Below are 14,404 nucleotides of genomic sequence, written 5' to 3'. Positions count from 1 at the left end.
CAAGTTAGGATTAATATTAGTTTTCTTTTTACTAAATCAATGTATTATCTCATGCCAGTTTCAATTAGCAGTGTTTCTGTTGAAGGTTATTTTGGATTTTCTTTTAACATGTAAGTGTTATTATTATTATAATTATAATTTATTGTGACAGAGAGTTTTCAAAGAAGATTCAAAACCATGCTGTTGCTTTTAGCTTAATATTATTCGAAGATGCTGCATATTTTTTTTTTATGTGGTTAAGTGGAGCAGTGTATTAATATAATTGCTCAATTTATGTTCCAGAAGGAAAATTCTACAAGTCTTGCATGCCTGCGGCAAAAGTGTTATAGCTGCGACGGAAAGTGTGACAATTACGCTAATATATTTGCGTACAGCATACAGTTACTGGTTCTGGTTTTCGCACTGATAGTTACAGACTAATCCGCGACACAGACACTCCGTCTTTTGGCTGAGGAAGACCTTAAAATGATGAAGTACATTTCGTAAACGCTAAAGGTAGTGTTCCTTTAGCATTGATAGTCTTCCTTTTATATATAATGTTTGGGTGGTTCAAAAGCGAAAACGGATGTAGAGAACTTAGTACTGCCCAAAACATGGGGGGTAGGGAGTAATTTTACTTCCCCAAAACTAGATCATTGGCACAGTAATGGTCTTCAGCACATTAGTATTCAAACTCTTGCTCAGTCAACTGGGTCAGGGGTCAGAAGGCTTAGCGGTTTTAATGCAGCGAAAGCCAAAAATCAGAAGTCATGGGCAGAGGAGTTAGACAGAGAAGAGAGGCTGAAACTAGAGCCAGTTTCAAGGCCTGGGTAGGCATGTGCTTTGACAACGATGATTAAAAAATGATTTAAAGGTGTGAGGCTTTTGATACTCCTGAGTACTTTTAAATTGGTTAATATTTCATCGTTATTTAAATCTTATCAGCGGAGCCGGCAGTTAATGAAAAGAAGTCCACATGGGATTGGAGACAAAAAAAATGATCAAAAGAACAGAGCAGCTGGGGATTTTTATTGCACAGGTGATGGAGTAACCTTGATTGATGGGAGTTTGGCATTGATATAATAGATTCATTTGCACAATGAATCCTAAGTGTAAGGGATATTTCAAGTGTCTATATGTTTTTCGATCTAGTGTGCTCTGTTTGACTGATCTAGTGCTGTGTATTCTCTGTGGAAAAAAACATGGGGTGTGCAGACTCACTTTCTAAATAGCACCTATTGTATCGTGAGAATGTACAGCTCTCAGGATTGTTGTTAACTCACCTGCAGCGAAGGCATCGGCCCATTGTTGGACTCGATTCCCTTGAACAGAGGGTGACCTGGAACGAGACTGACTGGTCTCCGAAGGGACCTCACGCCCAGCGTGATCCTGGCTGGCTCGGGAACAGCTGTGCGTGTTCGTTAACGAGGTGTGTACCGTGCACAATGTCATTCACCTGTACTGTACTGATCAAATAACCTGAAAGGTTTTTGTTCACGTCTCCAGCAAGGTCACGCCAAAGTCCTTCTGTTTCAGGAGGTAAAATAATTGCAAACGTGTTTTCCCGATGGTTAGTTAATTGTAACGTGATCAATATAAAAGTATTTCTGCCAACTGTTACAGTGATGGTGATTTAATGTGGTTTGGGGTCAGTTGTGCTTGACACGAGAGGTGAGAGGACAGACATTTCAGTCTTTATTTTTATTTATTTATAAATGTAGACAAACTCTTTGTTGAGCCTAAACTAACACACATGAAAAAGATCCCTAACTACAAGTCCATAAGCAAAGTCCCATTAATCAAATTTGTCTTCAATGCTTCCTCTCAGTAAACACTCACAATAACAAAACCTTTCAGCAGAAACAATGAATGCTCTTGACTTCACTTCCATTGTGCTCTCAGTCCGCACAGCGTGTGTGATCAAAGAGCGTTTTTCTGGTCTACTTTTCTTTTCATTTAACCCCCCCGGCAAACAGGTCTTTCACAGGAGCTCGTTACAACTTGTGTTCTGAATATTTCAACAAAACAAGGGAACTCATTTCCTTGAAGAAAATACTTTCACGAGAGGTCCCCCTGTCAAACACATGATCTGTTTTCATCACTGTGCAGTCTATCTGAAACTCTCCAGGTGAAGTTTCAGGCCAGTCGTGGGGGGGGATGTGTTGAATGGAAAGTCTTGCCCACAGCGGACGCTTGGTGCAGTAATCTGTCAGGACAAGTGAGGAACTGTACCAGCGAGTGAAGCTGCAATCCTCTAAAAATGAGTGTCATTTAGTTTATTACAACTCCTCCTTAGAGTCATTTAAAGAGTTATGGCCAGCTATTTGATATTAACTTTTATTTTAATTTACTTCGATGCGAATTGTGATGTAATCATGTTCTGTATTGATGTGAAAATCTGTTTTCAGCCTTTCCATTCTCTGCGCTTACAGACTTTCCCGGCTGTAATCTGGTCTCTGCAAGACCTGCTTACTCTATACAGCCATCTTTCAAATGGCAACACTTTCTCTCCCATTTCCTCCGGTCAGATGGCTGCAGCCCCATCAAACCAAGTGTCAGTGTAATCTCTTGTTATATGGCAGTTAAATACAGAGACTTGAAGATGAGTTCTGCTTTCTTAATGACAAACTAAACATGCAAGTTACATATATATAAATCAACAAACAAAATAACTATATCTTCTTTCTTGTACATATTTTTATAGTTAATATGATGACCTGTTTCTTTCTTATTTTCTCAGTCTGCCTTTTCCTCCCCAAATCACTTCACGATTAAACTGGAAGGTCTAACTTTCTAGGCAAGTCCTCGTTTCCTTCTCTGTCCCTCGTGCTGCTGGCGTGTCTCGGCACGGAGCTCAGACCTGCTGGCTGGGTTATTTCTTACCCGCTGTGACTCACAGAGAGACTGCAGCCTGTTGACAATCTCCTCCATAACCTGTAGATATATTACAGACCAGACACCAGCTCAGCACTCCCTCTGTGATTCAGGCTCACGTTTCACATCCTTTAGACCCCGCCGTGCCATTTTCCTCGTCACTCGGGTCCATCCTGCCAATCCACATGCCACCGATACAAACTGTCCCTCTGAGAAGCGCGCGTCTGCCTTTCATTGTTGCACATTTGCTTGATCCACTCACACAGTGACATTGTTCATTCAGAAAAGGACCTAGCCTGTGCATGTTCATTTTTTAATTCCCCTCTTCATTAAATATCATATTGCTTGCTTCAGAGAAAGAAATATCAAAGGAATTAATCCAAGTAAAATATTCACGGGTATAAAGCACAGTTCTCTATCTCGCGAGTCCTGGGGGGTTTGAGATTAAGGGCATTGCAGGTCTTGGGAGCAGAGCGGCGGAGGCCAGGGAGAGAAGCCCCCGAGGCGAGTGCTATGGGAGGCTCAGAAGGGTGAACGCAGGTCTGCAAATCATGTACAGTGATCACTTATTCAGCCCTGCACATGCATTTTCTCAAGACTCAATTGAGTTTCTGACCAGCAAAGGGAGATTGTGTGTTTGCTATCATGACACAACTGTTTTTACTGTTACTGTTCAAATGTCTACTTTTATAAAGAACATAGCTATTGGTCGTAGAGTATTGTTCCGTGGCGCCGTGAACACAGGCAAGGGAGATCAGACCATCTGTCTGGATGGCTTGGGATTCATTGACGGATCGGGGAGCCAGTGTCACTGAGTTTCCAGAGTCCAGGAGGGTCATCACGGAAGACTTCACGATCGTTATTGGTGACTCCATTGCTGCTTTTACACTGTCGTGGCTGAAGGAGGTACGGAGGAGGCAATCTCTATATTGTGAAACTGGAAACCTTTTTCAGTGTCCGGCTTCTGGGTGTGTGTGTCGACTCTTGGTGCAGTCTTTGGCAGATTTCCTTCTCCCAGTCCTCCTCTCAGTTCCAGGATTTCATCACCACAATGTTGGGGATAATTTTGACTGACTGCTCTTTTCATGTCATATGGGAGAGCATGGAGACAGCGGTTGACTACCAGCCGATTGATTATGTGGGAGCACCCAGTCTGGCTGTAGCCACTTCTCACTGAGGTGAAGTGCTTCAAATATCTGTGGTCGGGGATATGCCCTAGCGGTCCACATCTCTTGGGTCATCTTGGGTCATCTTCCGCTGGGCGATGATGGATGGGGAGTCCAGGGATTTAGGTTGTAAGCCACGTACTTTGTGGGTTGATGGCGCGAAGGCGGGTGGAGATGCATTTAAAAAGGAAAGCCTAGCCCGGGTTGAGTGCATAATTGGGATTTAAAGAGAGAGCCATAGTCGATGTCCATTCCCGATTAGTTTGTTTGGTAGCGGGTGCTTGTACAGAAATGGGTTGGTTTGCCAGTATATCAATCCAAATGCTCATTCAAAACCCTCTCTCGCCCCCCTCCTGCACCTCCCTCCAGGCATCGGGCTCTGAACAAGAACATCCGCGGTGCTTAAACAGGGCTTGGGTCTCATTACTCGCAGGTGTGTCTGTGGTCCTGACGCCAGCAGACCGAGGGGTGGGCCGAGACCAGGTGTGGCTGTGCCTCACATGCCTCCCCCTCTGCAGCCCACACTGAGACACAATGTATAATTACATAAATGTCAATTCCTAGATCATGTACATATTCCAGTCGTCATTGTGAACAACCTTTTAACAGCTTTAGAAATCTGCAAATGAGTCACTTACGAGCGCCCTTGATGTAGATTGTTTTGCACATTTTTAATCAACAATTGAACAGACGAAGAATGAAGCATATTGCCTTCACTGTAATGCAGCAGCATAATGTTTTCCAAATAATAACTGTATGTGCTGTGTTTATTGCATTCAGATTTGTATTTTTCCATAGTTATTTTATCTTTCAGCAAAATTACATATTTTCTACTGCTCTTCATTCTTCTAACATTACTTTTAAACCTGCTACTACATTTTGAAATGGTGGAAATCACTCAGAGAAAAAGTTTGTCTAGATATGGCTGATTATTTGCCCATTATATGCCTGTCCTACAAAAGGTTAGCGTTGATTGAGGTTTTATGATGCTTGGGATGCGACTCTGAAGTATTCTGCATTTAATGTGAAAGAATTTAATGTGAAAGAACAAACTGTTTATGTGTTACTGGACTCAAGAGACTGCACTCTCAAAATTAGCCAGTGATAGTAAACCCCTCCACCGCCAAACACACGTCAGACCCCTCGGGAGTCTGCAGGGCAGGCTACACTCACTAAATGAATATATATATATATATATATATATATTCTGTGATGGCATTCAAGGTTTACAGTATTGTCTCAGAGGAGTGAGTAGAAATAGTTTGCTCACCGTTGGAACTCAAGATGAGCGTGATTAAACCCTGCAAAATTAATCTATTTGAAACTGAGAGTGAAAGGCAATTTGAGCACCCATTAGAGCTTCCACATCTGGTATATAAATCAGTCATGGTACAGGGTGGCATAATAGTCCATGTCAATTTGCTGAGTGTTCATTCATTGTCATTTAAGCACCTAGATTTATGCTAAACTAACATCCACAATCCACGGTCTGGAGGCCTCAATAACAGATGATACATTTCCTTTTTAAGTTTATAAACTTTCAGGTTCTCAAATACCATTGTCCCTTTGTAGGATTGTCCTCATGTTTCTTTCATGTTTATGGATTGGACATCATTTGTGGACAGTCCCTCTCAATGTGATTCATTATGCACCACACACAGCTCCCTGTCTAAACGTCACATTTACATATACTTCCAGTTTAGTGAATTGATAAATAAAATACATTTTAATGAGTTTAATGAATGACTCTCGTTTTACAGTTTCATTACTTGTTAAGGTTTTTCTTTTTAGAATTTTTGAGAGAAATGATATGAAGGAATCATTGTGTATTTTACAAATCATTTCCTACCCTGTGCGCAGAGTTAATATACTATACAATAAACAATTTATTATAATCTGTTGTACAACTTAAACTACCAAAAGAAACATTAATCTTGCCATGGGCTAGACTGACCCATGCAAGAATCACAAATTTCAAAGTTGTGTACTATCGCATTTATAAATAGTATAAAGCGACTTCTAACAATAAATTAAACTGTGATAGGGTACAGATTTGTACTTCATTTGGTCTAGCCCTATGTCAAGTTACATTTAACAAAGGAAACAGAACTGTGTTTTTCCAAATTCCTGTCTGAACACGTTATTGATTACTATCGGATTAGTAGAAAGAGTTTATATTCAGAGACAGTTAACATCTCCCCTGTGAATTTCATCTAGACATGTAAGATGGGAGCCTTCATGTTTACCCACTTTCAAAATGCATCTGTACCATATTCAGGGAAGGTTTCTAGACTGGATACTCATTAAATGAAGCAGACTGTAGAAACGCATTGTGCTTTCTGAAACGGCAAAATGTTGAGGGTTTCTCGTATTCCTTGATGATGGCAGATGATAACCCTGCAAACCACAAGAGCTTTGGATTCTGAATGTAAAACTGGATACCAGTTTGCAGTCACAGCTGACTGATTAGAAATTGCCCTGTGAATTTCCTGACCTGATAAGTGCAAACTCGACTCTTCTGCACCAGTTTGGTTGAGCAAGAAAAGTGATTTTTTTAGTCAAAGATTCATTAAAAAATGTAAACAAATGCTGTTAATGTGACTGATAGAGCTTTCATCTTTTTGAGCTGAAAAATAATTAAAAGGCCGACACATCTGAAGAGCTTATCTCCCTGAATGCGTCCAAGTCAACTGATTCAGAGCAGTTACTCCCCTGGGTCTCCCATCGCTCGTCAGCACAGAGGGTCTGTCAGAGCTGCAGTCTGCGGTGGGCTGGATCAGAGCCAGGCTAGACCACCGGAGTGCTGTGGTCCAGGAGTCCACAATGGCAGCATTAAGCAGGCCCAGCACAGATGGTTAGATGGTTTGGGAAGGGGGAGAGTTGCCTGAGGCACGAGTGGCCGACTGGTCCTGCAAGGCTGCGATCCAGAGGGGGGGTGCTGGCCTCTCTGAGCGACAGCGCCTGGGAGGGAATGGGAAAGTGTTGGCAACCTGGTCATTATCAGCCAGTAATTAGTTGATTTGCTATACGTGTGCATGTGTGTGTGCGTGTGTGTGTGTGTTGTGATTTTCTGTTTACTGGTTACTTGTGAGCAGCCATTTGATCCAGACTCTTTCTCCTCCAAAGTGTTGATGCAGCAGTTGGTGACGACTTTCAAATCTAAATAAGAAAGAAAGAACTTTAGAGTGAAAACAACATTAAAAAATACATATTAAGGCACTGATTGACACAGTAGCATGGAAATGTGACATTTCTGAGTTTCAGGCTAACATGCTTCTCAATTAGGACACATATTAATTAGCAGATGTCTCCAGTTAATATTCCAATTAACAAAGACGATCATATATTTAAGTGGCCGCTTTCATAAATGTATTTATATTCCGAGAGATACAAGTCCAAGTGCTGACAGCAAATAAAACCACAAAATAATTATACAAATCTGCCTACAACAATTAGAGAAAAGAGATGAGCTGAGCACTAAGATGGTAGAATAGCATCCTTCTGAGATAATTAGACTTCAGAAGTGTTATCTTCATTAGACACTAGAAAAACTGTGTTTTAAGTACAAAGAAAGATGCATTTCAAAATGATTATGCTTGTTTTATAGGTGTATTAATATTAACCTACATTTATAAAAGCTGCTCATGGTAACAGCTTTAATTTATATTATATATATGGTGAGAGAGAGAGAGAGATATGCAATTCACTGTGTGTCTGATGGTTGTAGGACTGGAATATTGTACAGTGAATACTATTTTCAGAATTGAGCAACATGCATGAAACCCAATGTAACAATTTCTTGTTGACAATGTATGGGACCTTCAGGAGCTAAAGATACATATTATGTCTTTAGTGGCTTTTATGCCTATATTTATGGGCAGAATGACAAAAACAAAAAATGACGGCTTCAAATGGAGCTGTAAGTACATGCTTCAAGAGGCTTCGCATATGTTTAATGGATTGCACAACACAATGTGTAACGTTGTGGCGCACAGTACAAAGCACAGTGAAGTGCATGAAATGGCATCCAGTGCGGCAGCTCTCATTGCAGCTGATGGAACGTCCATAAAAATGTATACATCTCATGTGCTCCCTCTTAACTTCAAAGGGTGTTTGTGTCTCTCACTCGGCTGAGCACAATATGAACCTCGTTCATGTGTCGCCGGCGCTCTGAAAGGCAAGCGAATTAATATGCAGTCATCGGCACCTCTTGCTTAACAACACAGTCAAGCACTGAGCACTAAGGCGTAGACAATGCTGCAGAAACACACACAAGCACAAACACAAAGTAGCTCAGGAAGATTGTTTCCCTCTCCCTCTCTCCCTCCATCCCTCCCTCTCTGTCTCCCTCTCTTTATTCCAGGCAACCTTCTTTGATCCATGTTTCTGGTGCTTTTTATTTTTCAGACACGTTGTGATTCTGTTAAGGTTTTTGTTTGTTGTTGCAGTTCACAGAAACACACGTCAGGACCAGGGACAGCTCCTCTGGGTGTTGCGTGTTGTTTGGTTTCTTGCAGCACAAAATTGTCATCCCGACACGTTTAATGATTAAGTCCTGAGTTTCCTGACATCAGTTTAAATTAATTATTTGTGTGGGATTAATATATATAAATAAAATACATAACAACAAACACCAATTTCTCAAAATAGAGGGTGCAGAATACTTTGTTCTGAAATCAGCCATTCTTCGCAGGATATTTCTGCCATGGCAAAATAACTCAAGTTAATGAGGTAAAAAGCTGCAAATAAACCACACGCTCTCTCCCGACTGGAGGCCGGTCTCTGTTGTTAGCTCTGCTTTGATTTATTGATTGACTTACTTTCCGAGTGCTAAAACTCGTTGTATCGTAGTTTCTATTTCAGACGTCGTTCCCTTTCTTTTCGTCAGCATCCTGTGTGTTCCTAATATGCTAATTTGTCATCTTCTTAATTTGGTTAGGGACGCCGCGCTCAATCTGTTTAATGTGGCCGATCCTGCACAAGCACAGTATGCACTTAACATGGGCTCTTCCACAGACACGGCAGTCGTTTGTCATGAGAAGATGATTGTGACCTTTTACCACTTCATGTATGAGGTTCAAGGTGTCTCTGCGGCATCTGCTGAAATGCTAAAACATATTTCAAGTGGAATGTGAACTAATCCTTTGCCTTGAGATCTGCTGGAAGATTACACTTCTCTTAAACAAAACATTATTCTCAAATGCCTAATAATCATATGTAGTTTCACTGTGTGGACGCAGACTTCCTTTCTCTCTGCTGTTGGTATCAATCTTTTCTAACTCACAGCACAAACCTCCGGGTTTCGATAGTTGCAGGACAGTTGTTGCTGATAATAGCCAGTCACTCAGTCGACCCATCTGCATAAGAGACAGTTTCCCTGGCAGGCACGGTTTCTGAAATGCTAAACGTGTTTCAGTTTTATATACTGGCCCTGGGATTCATTTAAAATTAACCTCCATTATTCCTTTGCTTGAAGCATTCCCATCGAGGTTTAAATTGTGTTACTTTTGTTTTAAGAAACAAAGCACTGTCGGAGCCAAGGCCGCTTCTTTTCCTCCAGTCTCTAAATAGTTTGAAATACATTAATTACGTAAATAATCACCAATCATAACATCTCGGCCCTGGACGTCACCTGCCACAAACTGAAGATGTATATGTTCATAAGTATTGTTTTTTTCCCATTTTTCTATTCCTTTTTGTTAGTTTAAGGAGGATAAGAAAGGGCTCCGTTGTCTAATTGTGATTGTATCTCTTTTCTCAGATAACTGTGACAGCCAGCTGGTATCAGCATTGCCTCAGACCTCCTTTAACAGCTCGTCCCAGCTATCGAACAGCCACAGCCCGGGCTTTGCGAAGCTCAACAGAAGAGACGGTGAGTTGAGAAAGTTAACTTGCGATATTATAATTGAACTTGAACTTGCTCTGCTCCCACAGCCAGCTTTGAATGGCTTTGTGCCTTTGCTTTACCTCTGTATTATACTTTAATCTTGCCCTTTGTATAAATAATTTCCTTGTCTTATATATTTTGGTTTCCCGGGATACTTTTGGGGATAATATTGTCCATCTTACCCGCAAGGATGTTACATAATATATGATACCGCACATAGTATGGAGTTCTATCATTTCTCGACATTTTATAAAACAAATCATTACGTCACCGGCTTTGCAAGGAATCCTTCAACGTCTCTCAGAGCACCTGCCCCCTTAGGTTGACATTTAATTCGTTCTCCGCTTGCTTTTTGAATTTTTCGCCCACTTTTCAGAAGAACATGTAAGGTCATCTGTTTAGGCTGCCATAAAAACAGAATGGAACAAGAATGAAAATGACAATACAGAGAACATGCCTTCAATAATTCAGGCCAGGACACCTCTATGAACAGGGCAGCAGTAGAGATGTGTGTTGCCGTACCTGAGGTCCCCTCTCTCACACAAACACGCCGGCAGCGATCCGCAGCGAATGACAACATTGCGCATCTAGGAATCCACGTCAGGCCAGTGTGTTGCAGATGACACAGTGTCTTGCGGTCGGCTTACTCTAGTCTAGGTTTCAGAGGGTACCTTTAATGTCTTTAATTGTATATATTTTTACATCAATATTAAGGCTGTTTGTCTTGGTCCATTTACCACTGGAGTTTTTTTTTTCAAAGAAAAGAATCAGGGTTGGTTTCTGATCCCCTCATGAAGATGAATGAATTTGTGATGCAGAGTGCAGCGGTCCTTTACTGTTGCATTTGTCAAACAACGGGGAATCCGCCCCCTCCGGCAATATCCGCCCCATAGGCCATTAGCTGACACTTGTATCCAGTGCACCTCTGGATTGTGAGGGTCGAAATGTCAGTCGGATGCGGCCCCTTGCTGAAAAGTGAAAGGGTTAACATCAATTAGGTGGAAAATATTAATTAAAAATGTAAACATCTGTCTTGTATTTAATGGAAATGTGAGTTTCCACATAAGAAACGTACAGTTGAGCTGCTCGTTTCATTTCTCGGCAGCAGAGAAGAGGAGACGTGTGCCGAGGACGCATCATCTGTAAAATGCCCTGTAATATTAATGATCCTATTCCTGTGCAATCTGCCCAGAGTGGAGAGGATGCCGGAGAGGTTTATTAATGTAATAAACACAAAAGAGTCAAAAACTAAATCCTTCGGTCCTTGTTCTCGGAGGTTTCACCTTGACACATGACGACAATCTTTGTAGGTTTTTTAGCTTCACATACACAATGAAGATAAAACAATTATAAACAATGTTTGAAGAGCTAGTGCAATTATTTGTATTCAGAATTTAACAGCGGTACTTTTCTTTCTTGAGTATGGAAGGTAATATACAGTGCCATGCTGTAGGATTGTTTTTCTAGGTTAAAGCACACAATGATTGAATGTCTGTGAGAATAGCTTTTTTCAGTTTGCGGTTATTTGTTGGAAAAGGTTGTTTTTTCTTCTATGAAATATTGAGAAGAGCGTTCGGCTGAATCGGTCCCATTTCTTCTCGACGGCAAACCTGCTAGATGTAATTTAATTCCACCCTAGGAGCTGAGCTTTAGATCCCTGCACCACCGTGTTTTAATATGTGAGGTCTAAGGCCGTTGATGCTCCTGAGTTCCTGCGGTCCCGCACCCGGCCCGGTGAGGAAGCTTCGGCACCAGAGTGCGGACAGAAAGGGGACGTCTTGCTTGTGCCAGGATCAGAGACAGCCGCCGCGGCCCGTCTCGTCTGTCAGCGGGGTGTCTGCTGCCTGAATGCGACACCACTGCCTGTGATTGCCAGCAGAAGCCCTGTATGGTCCATAGTAGTGGTTTGAAATGAATAAACGAGCTGACTAATTATGCAAATGCTCTAACATCCAGGCCTCTCAACTGCTAAATGTAAACTACAACACTAATGGCCTCATTTTCAAAGCTTATAATGAGCAAATCACTCCATCTGGGGGCTGCTGGGTTGGATGAGATTATTCATTTTGGTTTCTGGTGCTGAGCTTTTTCTTGGTCTTTGTCTCACTGTTGTTTTTTTTGGGGAGGGGGATTTAAAGTAATGTCTGTGTCGGTGTATCCTCCTGAAGACTCTGTCCTGTGGTAGAGAACGGGTATTTTTGTAACATTAAGGCCATTATATGTTAGTAATTTGGACAATTGTTTGCACAGTGCTTCACTGATTACCTCCAGCACAGCCCTGCTGGAAGTCTGGTACAGATGACCTTCTCAACCCTGTGGAAGTTATCAGCAATACTGGCTCACAGGGTGCATCTTGTCTTGGCACTAATCTGCATTGTGTGGTCCTGGACCAGGGTGAAGTGAGTGTACAGGGACTGCTTTTAGGAAGCCCAGACATAAGAAACATAGGACCATTGACAATCGAGAGGATTCCATTTGTCTCCTTACGTTTAATGGCCCAGGCATCGCTGAAGCTGTTTTGTTGCATTGTGTAGTTGGTGTGAGGTGGGGGCCAGTCTCTATGTGTCTTCTCTGGACCGCAGACAGGCAGATGTTTCTGGGCACTGTTGATGCATTAAGCAGACTTTATAGCTCTTGTACTTCTCCTGCTTCCTTTGCAGGTGATTTCCATTCATTATTTTGGCTTTTGGATACAGTCTGCTTTCAAATTAACATTTCAAAGTGAATGCAGAACTATAAACCGTAAAAACTACGACAACAACCACAAAAAAACAACTACACTGCTTTGTGAGTCACGCTTCATGTCATTAATTTCTTCATCATTTTTCTCATAAAAAGATCTCAGTTTACCTTAAATCATTGTAATACCCTGCAGACTGCAGGTGGAAAAATAGTGAATTATTGATGAGCAAATCACCAGTTCATTAGACATGCATCTGTTCTCCGCAGGAATCCAGTCAGTCTTGCCAAGACGTATCAGATGCAATCTCCCCTCATTTAAGTGACTCTTCATGTGACAAGAAAGTGCTTGATCTTGGCATCAAGCAGAGCTCTTTTGTGGGTTGTGTGTGTGTGTGTGTGTGTGTGTGTGTGTGTGTGATTTATAAGGAAACAAAGCTTTTCCATTTAAAAACTGAGTAAAATCATATAAAGCTACACAGGGTGAATATAGAGCAGTGAAACTAAGCACAACTCTCGAGCATTCATCTGTAACCCCATGTCAATGTGTTAAAACAACTGAAATGTTGTTACAGAACCTGTAAACGTAAGACTCTAGCAACCGCAGGATTTTAATTGTTAAGTTAAATGTGTTAAACATCAAGAAGGTGTACATATTCTGCACTGTAGGGATGAACTGCAGTTTTTATCAATATTTCATCCACATTTTTCTGGAAGGTTACCTTATGGGAGCTGTCAAACGTACTACCTCATCCATCCACGGTGCTCACAGATGTCAATACAATGTGTTCAGCAGCTAATGTAGTTGGTTAATTTAGGCGGGGAATCATTTGAAAAGCGGCGGAGTTTGCTGTGAATTCATGCTACCCATTAGATTTGTGAGAATGGGGGGATTTTACTGAAAGCAAAATGCCCAATTTAAACAGGCTGCACAGGAAAACAAATCCCCCACTGACATATTAAATGAAAAAGAACCTCTTATAGCCTGGAACAGAAGGGATCGCAAGTGCGCTTCGTTTGACTACGGCATTCAGAAATCTCAAAGGTGCTGATCAGTTCAATTCAATGGTCTGCGTTACACTAGAGTGTGTCGTGGAAACTAAGAGTCTAAGACTGAAGATACACGCAGATTGTAAGGGTCGTGACAGACTATGGCACAAATTCACAACGGCTTCTTTGGTCTGAATCCCCGGGACAGGGACACTGTTACTCAGATGACAAAGCATGTTCATTTCTTCCACACAGTGCGGTCTTTCTGACATCCGCCTGCTGCACTTCATCTCCACTCTGACATGAATAAGACATGCGGACTGTACCTGAGAAACTGAGACTGGACTGAGAAACACGTTGCCTTCACTATACATCGGCTTCCATCCTGAATTACTCCTGGCCCTATTTTCACAGTCGACATGATCTACAAATCCTACAAGTTTATTTTTACAAGACTCTTGATCCTTGAGATAAAATAGAAGAGGAACCGTTCATCGTATCGAGCCCAGGAGCAACAGAGATGCACTAGCTATTCTGAGCCTCGTGGTGTTTACAAAACATCCTCCTGCAATCGCTCACAAAGTAAACATCCCCTGCTCTATAGAAACATAAGACAGTGTCCAGTCGAGAGGAGCCCATTCGCCCCATCGTGCTCGTTTGGTGTCCATTAATAACTAAGTGATCAAGGATCCTATCCAGTCTGTTTTTGAATGTTCCCACATCGTCTCTTCAGCCACATCGCTGGGGAGTTTGTTCAGATTGTGACGCCTCTCTGTGTGAAGAAGTGTCTCCTGTTTTCTGTCTTGAATGCCTTGAAGCCCAATTTCCA

General features: G+C 41.7%; 1 protein-coding gene across 1 annotated transcript in view; it reads left to right on the top strand.

Moving 5' to 3' along the window:
* cntnap3 (contactin associated protein family member 3) overlaps positions 1 to 14,404 on the top strand; it is an 88,065-nt gene that overhangs the window by 16,072 nt on the left and 57,589 nt on the right. The window contains exon 2 of the mRNA XM_066711628.1: positions 9,781 to 9,891. Coding sequence (XP_066567725.1) covers positions 9,781 to 9,891 — 111 coding nt within the window. The remainder of the gene's footprint in view (positions 1 to 9,780; positions 9,892 to 14,404) is intronic.

The sequence above is a fragment of the Amia ocellicauda genome, chromosome 8 (assembly GCF_036373705.1).
Source record: "Amia ocellicauda isolate fAmiCal2 chromosome 8, fAmiCal2.hap1, whole genome shotgun sequence".
Classification (NCBI taxonomy): Eukaryota; Metazoa; Chordata; class Actinopteri; order Amiiformes; family Amiidae; genus Amia; species Amia ocellicauda.
This window is presented reverse-complemented; position numbering and strand designations above follow the sequence as displayed.